A 20,992-nucleotide genomic window follows, 5' to 3' on the forward strand; every position below is an offset into this window, starting at 1 on the left:
GAATACTTAATTCAAATCCGCATACTATTTTAAAATCTTTTGAAATCAATTTGAAACATACTTCTCAAATAACAAAGATATGGAAATTTTTAACAGGAAACGATAAAATATCAAAATCAAAACTGACATCTGATTCATAAAAAAGAATAACTCATTATGATATGATAGTAAGGAAAATTTACTGACTGAAGCAAAAAATTCTACAAGCTTCATTAAAATTTCGTCACAGTTTATATCAAGCTGACACTCGAGAATAAAATACGATCTGTGTGTGTGTGTATCTAAGCATTTTACAAAATGAGAGACGCGAAGAACCTATTCTAATTTGATTTAACATATACACAGCAAGTATTATTACTAGTAATATGATTATTTTTATAAGGGAAAGGGACTGAAAAATATCTTCAAATTAACCATTCTTAAAAAGTACTACAAGCTTTGCAGCATGAAAGCTGTAAATGAATTTTATAATTTGAGGGAAAAAATACAATCATTAGTGAGCAGAATATTATAACGTTGATAATAACGCAATCTATCACATTAAAAACATAAAAATTTTTTCATCCGCTAGTAATCTTAGCCGTCTAGCTACTCCATAAATGTTTACATTTGGAACTAATAAGATGGAACAACAGCGTCATCTAGTGAATGCGACATTTTAGAACCGTTTTTCTACTAGGCAGTTTCACGGCCCACCAGCTTATTCACAAAGCCTACAGACCGTTTCTTCTGCTGTTTGCTCCGATTGGTTAAAAGAGGTAGGGTTACAGAATCTAGTGCTTGGCGACTTTTGGTTCATCGTCTTTACAATTTGTATCTGAGCGTCGTGTACCAAAAAGTGAGCATAACCCACCGGAGAAAACGCAGCCCAGTGGTAACGAGCAGGAGAATAATTCCCAGACTTCTAGGTCGCCGGTTCTATCCCCGCTCGTAGCTTTCATAAACTCTTCACTATACGGAGTTATTTTTATTTTAACTTTATTGAATGACTTTGTCATTATTTGTCTTTTCGCCTTCGGGTACGGTGTTAAAAATTAAACGCCTTTAGTTTCTCTATTTTTGTTAATGTTAATTTTTCTTATTTTTATATACTGGTTTGTACTCTTTGTAGTAGGTACCAGTAAGCAAGATTACGATCCAAGAACTCTAAAAGCGTTTCAATAGATATAGCGCATAATGGAATAAAATATAATTTTAGTTATACTTACTCGTAAAAAGAATAGGTATCCGACACCCTTAAATGTTTACTGAATGTTTTCATTTGGTTAATTTTTTAATATTTCTTTATTTGTATAAATTAATGCGCTATGAAAATTTACACAACAGACTCTTCCTAAGTGAAATAACGAAAAAGTGCATATGCTGTCTCGATATAAACACCTTTTCTTGTAAAACAATTACGTACTTTTAAAAGTTTAAATTCAAATACAAATAAACTATTAATAAGATCAGTAGGTTATTTAAGATATATTCCACACAATTCCTCTAAGCTTTCATTTATAAACTTAAAAAATTATTGAATGAAATAAACGCTGTTTCCGTTTGTTTGGCGTTAATTACCACGCCTACAGGGCGATAACTCGCCATTCCAAATATGACCGCCAAGCAGATGTTTCCTCCAATGAGAGCAGCCAGTAGCGAAATTGTCTGTAGGCTTTGTGAATATGCGGCCCACCAGCGGCCGAGCGGTAAAGTCGCTGAACACTGGTAGTTCGGTCCGAGGTTCGAATCCCACGAACGGGCTGGCTGCATGGGCGTTTTCGTGGTTTTACCCATGTGTAACGTGTATACGGGCCAGTTTCCCTTAGAAAGTCCTCCACGAAGGCATCCCTCATCTTAGGCAGATAGCCCTCGAGGCTTTGCCATAATCACACACACACACACTACTAGGCAGTTTCACCTCCTTCATTATACTCCGTGCTATGGTATTACCATTCCAAAGCAGAAAGACTTAATTGCATGATACACCAAAGAGGCATCACTCTCGCCCCCCCCCCTTGTTTTTTTCACATGCTATGTATGTTTATATCTCGCTGGTCCGGAAACAACATGGCTGCTGGAGAGGTATTAAATGATTAAAATATTCCATGAGTTCTTGATGCGAATGACTCATTTTTCAGCTTTAAATTTTACGATCACACCTAATTCTGCTTTAAATGTTATGCATAGTTCAGAATCGTACTTTATTGACTGAAGCATTTTGAATGCATTTCATTTAATTAATTCGGTAGTAGTTTACTTTTTGTGAAATGGTTTAATTTCTATATTTGTCATCTTTTAACGCTTCTCCTTGTATACGCATATAATTTGAAATTAATTAAATAGTGTTCTTAATGTAAATTATTTTATAAGGAAGAGTTTGTTTAATTAGTCGGCAGTAATTCAGATTTTTCTCTAAGAGCACGAGTTTTAAATTATGATAAATGAAATAAATGAATTATAAAAGTTGTAAGAAAACATAGAAATCATAGTTATGTCACTTTGGAGATTTGCCAAACGTTTGTATATTACTTCAGAATAACAAATTGGAAAACTATAGAAAAATTGTGAATTATGGTAAATTTTAAAGTGAATTTTTGGGTTACATCAATTAAGGGAATTTTTGTTTTGTCAAGGGTGCAAAACTTTTCAATTGATTGACTGCTTTCATTAAAGTTTTCCACTGATAAGTGTTCTAAATTTTAAAAAAATTGTCACAGTAATAAAAATGATGATACCGTGAGTTTTTTTTTTTTTTTTTTTTTTTTTTTTTTTAAATCCAGAGATCATTGACATCTGCAGATGGCTTGAAAGGAAAAAACACTGTCTTTGTTGTATTAAACTCATTTAATTTATGAAGTGCATTGAACTTGAAAAATCACCGTAATAATTGCTCTGATACATATTGAATGGTAGAAAACTATTAATTATGTAATTCAGTATTTTACTGTTGATAAAATAACTTGGAAAGACTTTTCCTTTTAAAAAAGTAAAGTGAAAACAAATGTGTTGGTAAAATTCTAGTATATGGCCTTGGAGCAATTTTGAAATTGTCACCAACACCAAAAGGATTCATTTATTGCTCATCATGAATACCATGTTTACTGTTCATTGTAATGTTGCCAAATTCCTTGTGTAATGTGTACCAGGATTAAACTAAATTCGTAATATAAATCCAGCTGATGGGGAAAGGGTAGGGAATTCAGTAACCTTCTTATGGCTCGTGCTTTTTACACATTCTGCTTATTTAGATTCATGCCTTCATTTATGCATTTTCGAGGTTTTTTATATGTAACAAGTTATGTATAATATCTATTAAAAAAAACTTGAAATTTGTTAATGAGAGGAAAATTAAATTTATAGCTTGACCACGACCATGAGCGCAAACATGCATGTGCCATTCAGATCTTTCTGTTCTCAAAATAAGTTGTATGAACAGGAATCACATAGTAGGGACTTTTTTATTCTTATTTTTTTGTTTGTTTCCATGATGTTTAAAGAGCACAGAAATGAGAAGACAGAAAATTATTTTTAAATAAGTTATGCTGATCATCGTTTATAATTAGCTGTTTTATTACATTATGTTTACTTTTATACATTGATTTATTTACATATTTGTAAAAATACAAGTGCTTTAAAAATTAGTTTTGCTATATATGCATTATTTGAATATAAAATGTAATAAATAAATTTTATTGTTTCAAAAGAATAAATTTAGTTTAATTTAAAAAAATAAATTTAAATACATATTTAATTAAATATTCTTTGTGCCATTGCTGCAAGGAATGAAATTTTAATTTAAACAAATTTAAATTCTAAACCAATACGTATAAAAGTAAAAAAGTAGAAAAGCAAATTTAAATTCTAAAAAAAAAAGAAAAAAGCCAAAATAATTTAAAATAATTTTAAAAAATGCAAACATGTAAAAGATTTAATTCTCGAACTAATCTACAATATCATTTAAATTCAGAAGCATAAGCAAATCAAGTATAAAATCTATCCATGAAAATAAATCTACTAATTTAATAAATTTAAAATTAAATTAAACAATTTTTTAAAAAAAATGCATATGTGAATGATCGTAGAGTAGGCAGGAGACAGACTTATCAAGGGGAAGTTGCCTCCAAACCTAACTCTCCAATCATTCAATTCGTGTTTCGTCATTCATGCACGCAAGGGTAAAAGTCAAAACCAAAAGTAATTCCAATAAAGTGGTACCCTTAGAAATTAACATTTAAGTATTAACATTTAAGAATTAAAGTTCAAAAAGGAAAATGTTAATACTTAAATGTTAATTTCTAAGGGTACCACTTTTGGTTTTGACTTTTACCCTTGCCTGCATGAATGACGAAACACGAATTGAATGATTGGAGAGTAAGGTTTGGAGGCAACTTCCCCTTGATAAGTCTGTCTCCTGCCTACTCTACGATCATTCACATATGCATTTTTTAAGAAAATTGTTGGTTGATCTTTACATTATGGTAACTTGGCGTTTTTTTGGCGAAAATTTGGCGACCAACTCTCCTACAGCAACCCTCTATTTTTTTTTCCCCGCCTCAAGTAAAGACATGTTTCTTTTCTTTTTATCTACTGAACACTTCTTCCAACAATCTACTAGCCGAATTACACTTATGCTAGAAATTTTATCTAACAAAACTGCTTAATCATGACAAATATTCACTGCAAAATTGGGAAAAAGTGCACTATACCATACTCCTTACGCGTTTTTCAAAATAACACATACACATAAACCATGTACACGCCGACTTATTTTTACTTAAAAAAACATCCCAGAATTGCACAAAAATGGCATTGCGCACACTCTTCACTATATCCATGTACACTGCTTTTTTCTCATAAATTAGAAAAATTTCACGAAAATACATGACAATTTTCTCAATCTTTAAACCCGGTAAAAAGAACATATATGAAATTACCTGATCGCGAAAAAGTATTTACCCTTTCCAAATATGAACATTTCCACATATAAAATAAATAAAATATCCAAAAACTTTTACCTCTAAATCATCTATTACATTATACATGTCACCAACGAATTCATACTGCAACCATTACAAATACTTAGTGTCAGATATTTAAATTATTTCCATGCACGTTTACTTCAACTGAAACGCATACCAAATTCCTACAAACATAAAATTCACAAAATAACTATCATTTAATTAAAATATCACTAAACCATGTACACGTCGACTTAGTTTTACTTAAAAAAACATCCCAAAATTGCACAAAAATGGCATTGCGCACACTCTTCACTATATCCGTGTACACTGCTTTTTTCTCATAAATTAGAAAAATTTCACGAAAATACATGACAATTTTCTCAATCTTTAAACCCGGTAAAAAGAACATATATGAAATTACCTGATCGCGAAAAAGTATTTACCCTTTCCAAATATGAACATTTCCACATATAAAATAAATAAAATATCCAAAAACTTTTACCTCTAAATCATCTATTATATTATAAACGTCACCAACGAATTCATACCGCAACCATTACAAATACTTAGTGTCAGATATTTAAATTATTTCCATGCACGTTTACTTCAACTGAAACGTATACCAAATTCCTACAAACATAAAATTCACAAAATAACTATCATTTAATTAAAATATAATTAAATTCAAAAACACTACTTAAAATATAAATAAGCACATACATTAAATTAATAAAAATTACCTTACAATCCTAATTACTTTAAACTAAATCATTGCTAATAACAATTTTCCCAATAATACCAAATTCCTTTACTTCCACCTTACATTTAGAACAATGCATAAAAATAATATCCTCAAATAATTAAAAATACTAACTTACCTAATCTTCAGAATCTTGATTACGTGTCCGATAAACTTTTCTTTAGTTACGGCCATGGGATCCAAATATTCACGAACATTGTTTCACACAACATAGAATAAACCAAATACAAAATTTCCAGATTTTTTCCCCGATTTCCCCCCTTTTCCGATTAAAGAACCGTAATTCGTCCATTAATATCACATGACATATCCCATGATCTCTCATTTCCCTCACACAAAATAATACGTAATCGGAACTGAGTACTGCTCACATTATTACCAAAGTCCCAGGTAGTAACCTTTATCGCCTCCAAAATATCGCCAAACTACCAGTTACCATATTGTAAAGATCAACCAAATTGTTTAATTTAATTTTAATTTATTAAATTAGTAGATTTATTTTCATGGATAGATTTTACACTTGATTTGCTTATGCTTCTGAATTTAAATGATATTGTAGATTAGTTCGAGAATTAAATCTTTTACATGTTTGAATTTTTTAAAATTATTTTAAATTATTTTGGCTTTTTTTTTTTTTTTTTTTTTTTTTTTTTTTAGAATTCAAATTTGCTTTTCTATTTTTTTACTTTTATACGTATTTGTTTAGAATTTAAATTTGTTTAAAGATAAATAAATTTTATTATATTATAATTGTAGTTATGATTATTCAGGTTAAAATTCCATAATCGGGGTGAGCGCCAAGCTTGGCGAGAGTTTTTTTATTTGGTTGTGGTTCCGGCTGTATGTTTTCTTGTGGCAAACCTAGAGCTCTTTTTCGGTAACTGTAAGAGCACGAATTTAGTGTAGCCAGATTTTTTTAAAAATTTAATTTTGAAATACTGTGTTTGTTTCTAAAAGCTTTACTGTTTAATATTATTGTTATATACAGTCAAAAGTCTTTAATCCGGACGTCCATAATCTGGAATGATCTATAATCCAAACCTCAAAGCTAAACGCATGCGCGTTTAATGTATAACGGACGGTATAAGCTAAGCTAAAATTATCTAATTATCTATTTTAGTTAATGTTGCAGATTGCGTTGTGCCTTCTTCTTCTAATTGGGTCCGACTTATTATTTTTTGCAGACTGTTGGAGCAATTTCATAAAAGTAAGCTTGAACTTTTGATTATGTCAAAAAGAATTTCCGATTCTGGAGCTACCAAAGGATCTACAAAGCAAAAGCATGTTTCGATGTCCATCAAACAAAAAGTGGAATTGCTGCAAAAAATGGATAAAAACATATCCTTTGTTTCTCTAACCATTCCGAAATATGTTTATCAATTTCACGCTGCTCTGCGAAGGGGGAACGACGCGGCGCGCAATGAACTGGAAGTTGATCTGTCAGCACTATCCTTATCTTCAGGGCAGATGTTTTTAGGTTCATCTTCGGATTATGGTAACTTGGTGATTTTTTGGCGAAAATTTGGTGGCCAAACCTGCTAGTTTTGTTTTGGACGCCATTTTGTTTTCACGAAGTAAAGGCATGTTTTTTTACTCAGCATTTTTTCCAACAATCTGCTAGCCGAATTACGCTTATACTAGAACTTTTATGGAACAAAAATGCTTAATCATGATGAAGATTAGGTGCAAAATTGGGCGAAAGTACAGAATCACCCACTGCTTGCCGTGTTTTTAAGAATTGCACTTACACGGTATCATCCATGTACACGTTGACCTATTTTCACTTTAAAAAAATATCCCAGAATTGCAGAAAAATGGCATTGCGCACACTCTTCACTTTATCTATGTACACTGCTAAAGTCCTAGCTAGTAACCTTTTTCGCCTTACCAAAATGTCGCGAAACTACCTGTTACCATATTCCAAAGATTAGCCCGTTTTTATTTTATTCGGCTTATAATTCCTTACTAAATGTAGTATTTCATCTCGATGTACTCTGTCTTTGATATGATTTAAATCAAATTCCTCGTCATTATAAATATCAAAAATACACATCAAATAGTTTTCTGTTTGCAATTTTCTAATTTCGACTATGCGTAATGTATGCTTTACACATGCCCGCATTAAAAGAAATGTTTAATAAAGTAAACAAATAAATATTAAGCTTTCCTTTGTAAATTTTGATACGATTTGATCATAATTGCTCTTTATTTCATAAATTACAGTTTCATATTTTTAATTTTATAATTTCTGCATGCCATCTTATCAGATTTAAACTGATGATCTATAATCCGGAAAAACCAATAATCCGGAATCGCCGAAGTCCCGACGAGTCCGGATTAAAGACTTTTGACTGTATATGTTTAATATTATATTTATGTAAATATTTGCAGAAGGTTAAGCTGTTGGGGGGAGAATGTTCGATTTCATATGACATGAAGTTTATAATTTATGAATTTTTCTTTTAATTTTATTTAGTTAATTTTTTTTTTTTTTTTTTAGTTTTGTTTCTTGCATGTGGCAATCGAAAGATGTGGAATGTATAATGCTTTGAACAAAAGTTGTCTAGTGTGTTGAATTCCACGACGATAGTAACTTGAATATTTTAGTTAGTTTTATGATGCTGAATACGCATAATTTGCTGTTCTGTTTACGTTTAAAACTGACTTCGCAGTGCTCTGATCTGATAAGTGTGTACATTTATTTACTCAATAATTATTTACAAGAATTGTTCATTCTACTATTTTATGATGAATTACATATATATAGGACTATGCTTTTACTTGCAAAGCTGTTGGACTTTGTTTTACTCATCTAGTATTTTATCATCTCATTTTACTATTCTGTTTACATAAAATAACAGCGTTCCACTACTGCAAAACTTAAAAGTTACTATTCTGTTGATGATTAAAAATCACATTTTAGTGCTTTCATTGCCACCTAAAAAATTCGCCAAATTTTGAAGACCAAAATAGTTTGGTGCCAACTTATCCCGCTTATGGAATTTTAGCTATTATTCAGTTATTTTGTTTTATTGTATGATTTTAGTACATTATAGCTGTAATTTTAATTATTCAATTATTTCATTTTATTTTATGATTTTCATTATTATGTCATTATTAAAATGAATTATTATAATTAATTATGATAATTATGCTACAGTAACTGATTATTATATTTATATTATAATTAATAATTATTTTTATCTTTGAACTAAATTATACTCCTGCAATATTGCTTGCTCTTTTCGTGGACTGTGAGTTGGGAATGTTAAGTTCTCTATTCTCAAGTTCCGTGTCACAGAATATAATGACATGATGTAGCACCACTATAAAACACATTATTTTAACCAACTGAACCTATTTTAATGATAAAAACAAACTATCACTTACACAAAAGGCCAAATTATTGGCAAATGTCACGTTAAAATCAACTATGATCTGAGTAAATCGTACGCAAATGGAGTGGAAACCTATTGACCAGATTCTTTTTTTTCACTACAAAAAGAATACTTCCTCTAAAGGACATAGTTTCCTGATTTTTACTGACCTCATCTTTAAAAGTAAGCAATGAAATATACATTATTTATAAAAAATTCATAAATTATGAAAAAAATTTTCCAACAGTCTTGCTTTCCAGGTAGCAAACCAGTGAGAAACATGCATGTGCCATTCAGACCGATTTATTTAGGATTTATTTCTCAAAAGACACAGAACCATCCAATGACATGGAGAATTTTTCTCTCTCTCTCTGGCATATAAATTCCCTCTCTCCGATGAAGAGAGGACTTTCATGCGATCTCTCACCTTGTATCATATAATTAACGCCCCTTTTGGACAATTCTGTATGTTTTCACAGAAAGCCAGCCAGGGTTGCATTTGAGACAGTCGAACTGTGCTACTAACTGTTGATCCCCTTTTTTTTTTCTGCTTTGCTTGTTACTAGCAAACATGCTTCACAGCACTCCGCTTTGTTCATTATTAAGTTGTAAATTGCTATATGCAAAAATTGTGTGGTGCATCACACACCAAGAATAGTGTGGACTGCAAGAAAGTTCATGAATAAATTAATATGTTCTTTTCATCAAAGCTGTCTTCCTTATTTTTTCTTTCTTATCCAATCTCTCACTCAAAAATTTCACACACACACACCGATATGTATCTGTATATATAGAGAGAAATTAAAAAAATATTTACACCCAATACATATTCATCTTGCCATAAGAAGTTGGTGAATATAAAACATAAAAGTAAAATTGTTTGCAAATGCAATAAATCACTTAAAAAAAAAAAAAATATGTCCAGCATTGAGATCAGTAATGCATGAATGCATTCAAGTAGAGCAGAAAATTAAAAATCACAATAATCAAAAATATATATCTCTTGGCTCCTTGTCATCAGAGGGCTGGTATATCAAAAGTAAATGGATCACTCAGTTTCTGAACTGCTAATGATAGAAATTTACTAAATTTAAAACTTCAATAAATTACAAATCAGTTGAAGACACAATTGTATTGTATTTTATTGAAATTTTTAATTTAGTAAATTTGTGTCATTAAAGGTTCAGAATTATGCTGATCCATTTACTTCTCTTAATACACTAATGCTTATGCACTTTTGATCTCAGTGTTGGGCACATTGATTTTTTTCATGGTGGTTTATCGCATATGCAAACAATTTTTTGTTTGCATACGCATATTCAAATGCAAAACTCTTGCCAAGCAGCACAATTTAATGACAGTTATAGATAAGCGTGACATAACAACACATTTGTAATACCAACACTTTCATTTGATATAACCATGATTGATTCTTGAAAAGCAACATTTTGTTTTTACAGATAAGGATATAAATTAACCATTGTGGCTATATTTGTTCTAGCATTAAAAAAAAAAAAGTATTAAAACTTGGGACCTGCCTTCTACAGAACAGCAAGCAAGGGAGTATTTTCAAATTTATGGGATTCAACCATAGAAAAGTGTGTTAATGGGCATGATACAGCCAGCTGAGTATGACTTACAAAACGATAAGAGATTAGTGCAATTACCTGCTGAAAGTTTGTACTCAAAGCATTCTAAAGCTTGCAGTAAAATTGGAGAACCTAACAGTATGGTAGCAATTGACGAAATCATTTTTATGAAGCACAGAAATGAGGCAACTGTAAAATTGTTTGTTTATTAAATTAAGATACTTCAATTCCTTTAGAATTTCACAGTAATGATTGTCATAAATTTGGCAGGATCTCTGTTAACTTTCATGGTTTGATGGTAGCTAATTTCAGCGTTTAATGGGATAATACGTATGTACTAGTTTTAATTTTAATGTTTAACAACTCCTTACAGTAGGTTGAATGTGTGTTGGGTTTAAATATTTTTTGTATTGCCACCAGTTATTGCAGCTTATAAAAGTGTAGAACTTTTTCATTTTGTACTCGTATTTGTTATATACGTATGTCATAATTTTGAAGCACAGTTGTGATGGCTGAGTGGCATGGCGAGAAGAAGGAGTTGATACCAAACTAGATTTAGACAATAAACATCTTTATTTGCAGATTCTCAGGTGTAGCGTAGCGTAGCGGTATCTTAACTTTAAATTAATAAACCCAAGAATACATCAATGCGAGTGGACTGTAAATTAACCTTTATTCGGCAATTTGAACTTTCGAACACAACACACAGCACAAAGTAAAACGAGAGATTTACAAATAGCGTTTGCAAGAATGCAAGAACAAAATGGGAGCTACACATACAATCTGCACGTTGCGAAATAATATCTCACAGACAGGCAGAGAGCTCTGGTGGTCGAAACATTCCACTAGGCATTGAAACATCGTTTCAAACTAAATAGCTTTTACAAAATGAAATTATCATAACAGTATTAAATTATGCAAAAATGTATCATTAAAATATTCACAAGAAAACATAATATGAAATTATGCAATGAAACTAAATTGTTCTCAAAACAGATGCACAGAAGCCTTGATACAATTCAGGAACTTAATTATAGTTAAAGCAACGTACAAAGTTATAATGTTTTAGGAAAAAAAAAAACTTAATCATTGATAGGCAAAACACTAAGTTTGTGAATTGGCCTTTTGAAACTTCCATTAGGAGTTTTGATCTTCACGATACGCACAATATTATCTGAGCTAGGAAAAACTTCCAGCACTCTTCCTAATTTCCATTGTAGCAGGGGTAAATTGTCTTCCTTTATGATAACTAAATCATTAACCTTTAAATTAGGTTGCACTTTCAACCATTTTGAACGTCGTTGCAAATTAGAAATGTATTCATTGGACCATCTTTTCCAAAAGCTTTGAAACATTTTCTCAACAAACTTCCAACATTGCAATATAGGAATTTTTTGATCATGTAAACTTTCTTCTGGTAAGGCAGTTAGCGGGGTACCAATTAAAAAATGGCCTGGCGTTAGTGCAGAAAATTCTGATGGATCTTCAGACATTGGACACAAAGGTTGGGAATTTAAACAAGCTTCAATTTGAGCTAGCAATGTCGTAAATTCTTCTTGCGTTACACCTATGGTTGTTCACCTATGTTTCGCTTGAGATGTAACTTTGTAGATTTGACTGCAGCTTCCCATAATCCTCCAAAATGTGGCGCTGCGGGAGGATTAAATGTCCACTTAATACCTTCAGTAGAGCAATATTTATTAACCAATTCATTTTCATTCAAGGAGTTTATTACTCTTTTCAATTCCTTATCTGCAGCAATAAAATTTGTGCCACAATCGCTATGCACTTCTATTGGTTTTCCTCTTCGAGATAGAAAGCGCTTCAAAGCGGCAATAAATGATTCTGATGTTAGGTTACCTACTAATTCAATATGTATAACTCTTGTAGTAAAACACACGAATACACAAATGTAGCATTTCATTAGTTTTACTCCTCGACCTTGCCTGGGCTTCACTTGAAATGGCCCGGCGTAGTCAATTCCAACTTTGGAGAAAACCTTTGACGGAACGACTCTAGACGATGGTAAATCAGACATTATCTGGGTAGAAGTTTTAGCTCGTACACGATGACATTTCACACATTTCCAAATCTGTTGTCTTACAACTGACCTAGCGTGGATTATCCAATATTCTCCTCTAATTACTGATAGCAATAGCAGGGGGCCAGCATGAAGATGAGATTCATGAAAATGATTCACTATAATCTGTGTTATGTGATGTTTCTTGGGCAACAAAATAGGATATTTTCTGTCCTGCGCAATGTTGGATTGTCTTAATCTTCCTCCAACGCGTATAAGTCCATTCTTATCGATAAAGGGGTTCAAAGAAAGGATCTTACTATTTGAGTTTAATGGTTGATTCTTTTTCAGAAGATTATATTCATTAAAAAACTCATCCCTTTGAACTACTCTAACAATTGCATTTCTAGCGTATTGCAATTCTTCGGTTTTACGGTAACCCTTAATCCTTGTTTCGGTAGATTTAGCTGAATTATTCGCAAACCGAAAACACTGTGCGATGATTCTTTTAAGTTTCAAGAATGATGAAACTTCATTAAGGACTGGAATTTGCAAAGCGACTGTTCCAATTGAACAAGAAATATTTTTCTGTTGTTCCTTTAAAGACTCTTCTGAAAGTACTAAGTTGATAGAGAATGGAATATTATTTGAATTAAGCCACTGAGGACCTGTCCACCACAAGTCATGAGTAGAAAGTTCTGAAGGCAAAAGACCTCTTGATGCGCAATCAGCTGGATTCTCCTTTCCTTTTATGTGATTCCAATGCAATGAAGGTAAGACTGATTGAATTTCTGAAACGCGGTTGGCTACGAAGGTTTTCCGGCGTGTTGATTCTGATTGTATCCAGGACAAAACTATCATTGAATCACTCCATGCGTAAATATCGTCAACATGAATTTGTAATGAATTCTGCACAGCTTGAACCAAATGCACTAATAGAACTGCAGAGCAGAGTTCTAAACGAGGAATAGAAATTACTTTCAGGGGAGCTACACGAGTTTTTGATGTTAGTAGCTGCGCCGAAACTGAAGAATTATTTGAAGATTTTAAATAAATCACTGCGGCGTAAGCTTTCTCAGATGCGTCACAGAAACAATGAAGTTCTACATTTGTAGATTTGGGCAATAATACTCTCCTAGGAATATGAATGCATTCAAGATTTGCGATATCTTCACAATAGATTTTCCATCTTTGATTGATTTCATCTGGCAAGGGATCATCCCACGAGATTTGTAATTTCCATATGTCTTGAAGCAAGAATTTTGCTGCAACTATAAAAGGTGCTAACCAACCAAGTGGATCAAAGATTTTCGAAATAGAAGATAAAATTATTCTTTTAGTAGAACACTCTTTGTTTTCAAGATTTCGAAATTGAAAAGTAAACTCGTCTTGCACTGGATACCACTCCAAACCCAATAATTTTATTGATTTAGTATCAAGTACTGTACTTGAAGAATTTGAGTTCCGAGCACTCAAAGCAGTTTCCAAAATCGAGCGATCATTTGTACACCATTTATGCAAATGAAAGCCACCTTTTTGTAAAAGTTCACTCAGTTGTTTGAGTATGCAAGTAGCCAGGTATGAAGCTGAAGTAGTGCCGTATGTAACTGTGCACAACCTGTAAGTTTTAATCAGCTCCGATGGATCATCTCTGCACAATATTTTTTGGTAATCGCGATCTTCATCATGAATTTGAACTTGTCAATACATTTTCAATAAGTCGCTAGTAATGGCTATGGGATAGCATCTAAACCTCAAAAGAATAGTAAATAAATCGTCTTGCACCTTGGGACCATTCATTAGCGTGTCATTAAGCGATATCCCTGATGTAGTTTTGACACTAGCATTGAAAACGTTGCGTAGTTTTGTGGTAAGACTCGATTCTTTTAGCACGTGATGATGAGGTATATAATAATGAAAATTTACTTTATCCAGATTATCATCGGATAATTCTTCCATGTGTCCAAGTGATAAATATTCGGGCATGAAGTCTTTATACTGTTGATATACTTCAGGAGTTTATATTAGTTTTTGTTCCAGACTAAGAAAGTTGCGAAAGGATGATGGTCTGGAATTACCCAACTCATTTCTCGTAGGCTTGAATGGCAATTTTACTGAGTAATGACCATTTTCACTACGGATGTGATTTTCCACGAAATGGTTTTCACACAATCTTTCCTCTTTAGTTAAAGGTTTCGATGTGGGAATTTGTTCCAAATCCCAAAATGATTTAACTAATTCCTCCGTGTTTACATTTAGCGTATTGACTGAAACCTGCTTACGGTTTGGGAATTCAAAATGTGTAGTTCCAGCAATTGCCCATCCTATTCTAGAACAACATGCAAATGGAAGATTTTTGCCCCTTTTAATTACCTCACCATTGATTAAAGTAAGGAATACATTAACTCCAAGTAAAATATCAATTTCTCCTGATTCATGAAATGTAGGATCTGCTAAAGTTAAATCTTCGAAACTTTCATATAAATTCAAAGGTAATGTTACACTTGGAATGTTTCCTGTAATTTTGTCTATTATGTAAGCAGACGTTGAAATTCTGTAATTAGTATTAAAATGAGGTGTAAACAACAAATCAACTTCTCCAGTAGTAGTTAAGCATGACACTAATATCTTTGAATCCTTTACGCTCAATCCTAAATTGATAGCTGTTTTCCGACGAATGAATGATTTTTCACTACCTGAATCTAGTAAACATCTACAATTTATGAATTCATTTTTTGAGTTTTGAACCTTAATTAAAGCAGTACACAAAAGTACATGACTACGTTTACCATTAGCATGAGCTTCAAAATGTTGATTTTCATAGTTGTTTGCACAAACAGTTGGAGAAACCTCACTCAAGTTGTTTTCTGCTATTTCGGAACAAACACTTGTGCTTCCGGTGAAGGGAATCTAGAGCCATTCTTTGGTTTGAAATTATTTTCTAAATGCGAAATGCTATGATGATGCTTAAAACAATGCTTGCAGGTATTTGCACTCTTACACATTTTAACTTTATGGACATTAGACAAGCAATTAAAACAAAGTTTATTAGACTTAACAAACCCTATTCGTTTTTGCACTGGTAAATTAAAAAAATTAGAACACCTGTATAATAAATGATCTTCTTTACAAAACAAGCAAGTAGAATTAGTAATCAGAGAAGTAACCCTATTACACACTGGTTTATCTGATTTATGCGTTTTACTAATTAAAGGTTTAATGTTCTGTAATGTTCTAGCGTAATTCTTCAAAAATTCTATCAAGTCATTCAACTTTGGTATTTCGTCTTTTTTTACTTGATGCTTCCACCACAACTTTGTCGAACCATCAAGTTTTTGCAAAATAATATACAACAACAAAGTATCACTAAAATTATCTATCCTTTGATCTAATATTTCCAATGAGCGAGTCATTTCGTTTACGTTATCTACTAAACTTAATATCGATGATGCAGATTCCGTTTGTATTTGTGAAACGTTAAGAATTCTTTTAATAAAAGCAAATATCTGTTCTCTCTTATTAGAAAATCTCTCTTCTAGTAAATTCTAAGCAATACTGAAATTTTGATCAGCTATGGGAATTGACTGAATAATGCGATAAGCATCATTTTTCAAAGAACTCTTTAAATATTGTAATTTTTGAGCTCCAGATAGATTTGGATTGTTGCGAACACTAGCATTAAATAAATCTTTAAATGTTATCCATTCAGTTAAATTTCCGCTAAATGTGGGTAAAGATAATTTCGGTAACTTTAAACTTTCAGAGATTGATTCAGGTATGACAGGTTTGTCGCCATTTGCATTTACGACCTTGTAAATCTTTAAATTACGAATAATTTTTAAGTGAACCTCCTCAATTTTCTCTAAAATCGACTGTTCTTCCGTAACGAAAGTGTCTATTTTATCATCATCACAATTTGTATAAATTTCTCTAAATAGAGATTTAAAAATCTTCCTTTAAGATTTTACATTTTTCTAAGATTAATTCAGCTTCAGCATTATCTAAGTTATCATAATCTATTCTCTCGATGAATTTCGTTAACTGTGTTTTCAAAATTTTCTTTCGTTTTTTTTCTATATCTAACATTTTGAAAGTATTCTAAATTCTTGATTTTACTAATACTTTAAACACAAAAATAGTAGCAATAACAAAATGTCAAATGCAATTAAAATTCGTTAACTATTTCACTCACCTCGTACACTGTATCCATTGCGAAACTCTTGAGAATTCTAAACCGAAATTGCATTATCAACACCAATACGAACACGTAGAATTCTTATTTACAAGCGTGGGCATTTCTCGAATCTCCGGCGTAGGACGGAACAGATTAATGTAGCGTAGTAGTATCTTAACTTTAAATTAATAAACCTAAGAATACATCAATGCGAGTGAACTGTAAATTAACCTTTATTCGGCAGTTTGAACTTTCGAACACAGCACAAAGTAAAACGAGAGAGTTACAAATAGCGTTTGCAAGAATGCAAGAACAAAATGCGAGCTACGCATACAATCTGCGCATTGCAAAATAATATCTCACAGACAGGCAGAGAGCTCTGGTGGCCGAAACACCAGGCACACTAGAATAATTCCTTCTGGATAGTACTCTTTCATCATAGCTGTTACAATAATTTGTTATATTCAATTTATACAGGTTAATGGGGCGACAACATTTTAGCAGAGCATAGAAGATACGTTAGCAAAGACGGAAGCTGGGGAAAGGAATGCAGCAGAAGAATAATAGTGACGTAGTTAACTGCCAGTGGTATTTATACCAAGTTTGATATACAAGTGCAACTAATCTATGATTGGTTAGTTTTAGTTTTAGTTGTCCCTTTTCAAGTAGCATTACATAATATAGAAAAATCTTGAATTTGGAAGAACAGATGAATTTAGGGGGAGATCACCAAATCTAGAATGCCAATGATTTTTTTATAGCAGCTATAGTATTTTGTTAAATTTTACATGTTCCTTCTCCTTCAAAAGAAAGGTCGGGTGGCAGAAAAGCACTAGTGAATTAGTGAAAGCAAGAGAAAATTGAGTATATGAGGAAAGACATGAAATAGCATCAAGGACATAGCCTGCAGGTTTACCTATGTCCAGTCACGATATATGACCTTTCTCATACATAGATAATGTAATACTTAAACAACTAATTTAAAATTAATGCAATAACAATATAATTTGTAAATAAACTAACTACTAAATTAAGACAAATATAATTTTAAAAGTCCTTAATTCCTTTGAAAAAATATCCAAGGTCTTTTGGAATGTTCAATGAAAACTGAGAAGTCTCTTGGTGAAAATAGTTCCACCAGGTAAGTGTTCAGATACTTTCATAAGGTTCTTAAGTTCACTTAAAATCTTTCAAAGTAAATGTTCACATGTTTTTCATAATGTGAATGTTCATTAAAAAGTCTTTCAAAATTTTGTTGATGAAAATATTTCCATTATAATACAGATTGAGTTGTGAGTTTTCATACAGTTGCATATTCAGTGAAATTTAACTTTCATATTCAGTAAAATATAATATTCAATTTTACAATATATATAATATGAATAAGTTACTGCATCAATAACTATTTTTTGTTCTGTTTTTTAATATACTACATATACTATATTTAATAAAATTGATTTGCAAACCATTTGAATATTTAGCTGACTCTAAAATTGATTGTAATCAAAATTCTTTTTGTGTGGCAGTGATTTATTATATAACTTACTGAAAATAAATTGTCATTTGTTATTTTGTCATAAACTTGTTTTTTTATAGCTCATTTAATGAATTTCTTCTCATCAGGGCTGGCACTAGACTTTTTGCCGCCTAGTGCCACTGCACTGGCTCTGATACTGCCCCTGCTTCTCATAATAATTTGAAATTACAGTGATGTTCTTTTTTTTCCTGGATGAGGGCAGCAAGTGTATGTCTGCTTCTAGTTAAGTGCTTAAAGTGATAGAATATGTGATAATAAAGTAAGTGCTTGAGGTAGTGTTTTATTATGGAAAGTGAGCTACAACAGTTTTTTTAATGTGTAATATAAATGCAAGCCACTCTATGTTACAACCTCCATGGCAGCATCTCTTCCTTTGAACATATAACCCTAAAACATTTTACCATAAGCTAAACATCCATTTGAAATGCATGGTAAAAAATTTTTCAGCTGGATTTTTTTTTTTTTTTCCCTGTATGTAATGATTCTTAATAACAACTGCAGCTATTTTTTAAGGTGAGTTTACTGATGTTGTTGACAGTTTCAGCAGTCTTAAGTGATTGCTTTAAACATGCCCAATAACACACAAAAAAATTCATGTTTAAATGCTAATTTTTTATTTTATGAAACTGAGGATTGGCCATCAGTTGGAAATATCAATTTTAAATTGCTTAGTGTTTATATTACATTATATAGAAATTTTTAAATCCAAAAGAAGCCTTTTTCAATATTTAATCATATGGACTATGCATTTGTGGCTTGAAGTTTCATTGCCTACTAAAAGTTTAACATTGCTCACTGGTTTTAATAGCTGCTGCGACTACTTAATCAAAATTTTAAAAATGTGTATATATTTCAAGAGTCACAACTGATGGTATTAACTTTCTGCTATTATGTAAAATCTAAGTTAATTAATGAAGTATACGTTTCTTCTTCTTCTTCTTTTTTTTTTTTTTTTAGGGTACGAATGCAATGTCGATGAGAGGGAAAGCTCTGTTGAAACAACATTTGAATAAACAGCATGTATCATTTGGTCCGGGATATGTATCAATTTCTGAGCTGTATTTGCAAAAAACAGGTTTAAGAGGCCGAAAAGGAATGTTATTTTATGCTTTAGTAGTTTTCCTTTTTGCTGTTGCACTGATAAATTTAGCTGTAAGTGTATCTAATATTCCTTGTTATGAAGTGAATTATGTCTAATCTTTTTAAATTCATTTTTTGCCGTGTAAGCTCAGCATATTTAAAGGGAAAAGTTTATCCAAGCTTGCAAACAGTGCCTGATTTAAAAAACTGAAGGTCTGACATAGAACATATTATGGAGATCCCATCCACCCCTAATGTTTTCAATATATGACATGTCACTGTTGCAAATTACATTTCATATAAAGTATTTGTTTCTTTCTAAGTATCCACACTGCTAGTTTCAGGAATCGGTAGAATTTTCATGTTTTTGGATATCCATGTGAAAAAAGCGCACATGTTTGAGTACATGTACATTTGCATGCTTTATACACTGACAAAGGGGGGGAAATCTGAACACCAAGAAAAAATTATTGTAGAGTGATGAAATTTTGGCAATATATTTGTCAAGCTAACGTGTTTAATTGATTAGATTTTCAAGATCACAGATTATTGTAAGGCCAAAAAGAGCCATTTCTAATGTGAAATGTTACATTAATAACCACCAACATTTTGAATACAAGCAGGCAAATTGTCATACAGGTGCCAATTGTCAGTTTATGGAGTTGAGTTCCATGCCTGTTGTGCTCAGTCAATACAGGGGCGATTAATGCTGATTGTGGATGATGCTTGAGTTGTCCTCCAATGATTTCCATCCATGCTCGAGAAAAATCAATTGATCTAGCAGGCCAAGGCACCATATTGACACTCTGTAGAGCATGTAGAGTTACAACAGCTGTATGAGGGTGAGCATTATCTTGTTGGAAAACAACCCCTTAAATGCTGTTCATGAATGGCAGCAGAACAGATTGAATCACCAGAATGACATGGGCTAACCATGAAAGTGCTTCTGCTGTCATGAAATTGCTCCCCAGACATTAACTCCAGGTCTAGGTTTGGTGTGTCTAGGCCACAGACAGGTTGGTTGCAGGCACTCACCTGGCCTCCTTCTAACCAGCACATGGCCATCATTGGCACCAAGGCAGAACCAGCTTTCATCAGAAAGCACAACGTATCTCCAGACCTCCAATGAGCTCTAGCTCGACACCATTGATGTCACAAATGGCAGTGGTTTGGAGTCTGCAAAATGGCACTACAGGACATCTGGCTCGAAGCTGCTTCTATAAAATGCTCCCTTTGTTATTCTTCATGAACAAAGTAAAGATATGTAAACATGTAGTTTTCATCAAATCTTAAATTCGTCAATTAGCTGGTGATGTTTTATGGTTTTACCGAGTTTTCAAAACATTTGGCTACCATCATTGGGTTAATAAGCATACTATACTTGAAGTATGACAAAATTGTTATATAGGGATGGTAAAATTTCCACAAGTTTAATTTTAGAAATTTTGTTTATAAAACTTAATTAAAATAGAGTCGGTCTGCTAGGTGACAAATATTGTGATCATTGTTTTT

At 32.1% G+C, this 20,992-nt stretch overlaps 1 protein-coding gene across 6 annotated transcripts in view; it reads left to right on the plus strand.

The window, feature by feature from the left end:
* The first annotated feature begins 1,923 nt into the window (after positions 1–1,923).
* Positions 1,924–20,992, plus strand: part of Scgbeta (sarcoglycan beta) — a 51,023-nt gene continuing 31,954 nt past the window's right edge. Inside the window, exons 1-3 of one of the 6 annotated variants that reach the window (XM_085807724.1) lie at positions 2,001–2,064; positions 6,888–6,910; positions 19,358–19,552. In XM_085807724.1, the coding sequence (XP_085663850.1) occupies positions 2,016–2,064; positions 6,888–6,910; positions 19,358–19,552 (267 nt within the window). In that variant the 5' untranslated portion in view covers positions 2,001–2,015. Of the gene's footprint in view, positions 2,065–6,887; positions 6,911–17,358; positions 17,498–17,972; positions 18,005–18,486; positions 18,660–19,357; positions 19,553–20,992 lie in introns of those variants that run through there. The other 5 variants (XM_085807725.1, XM_085807728.1, XM_085807723.1 and 2 more) reach the window with 5 other exon arrangements.

This window comes from Stegodyphus dumicola, chromosome X1 (genome assembly GCF_044657685.1).
Source record: "Stegodyphus dumicola isolate Sdum_Otavi_A_Nest chromosome X1, ASM4465768v1".
Classification (NCBI taxonomy): Eukaryota; Metazoa; Arthropoda; class Arachnida; order Araneae; family Eresidae; genus Stegodyphus; species Stegodyphus dumicola.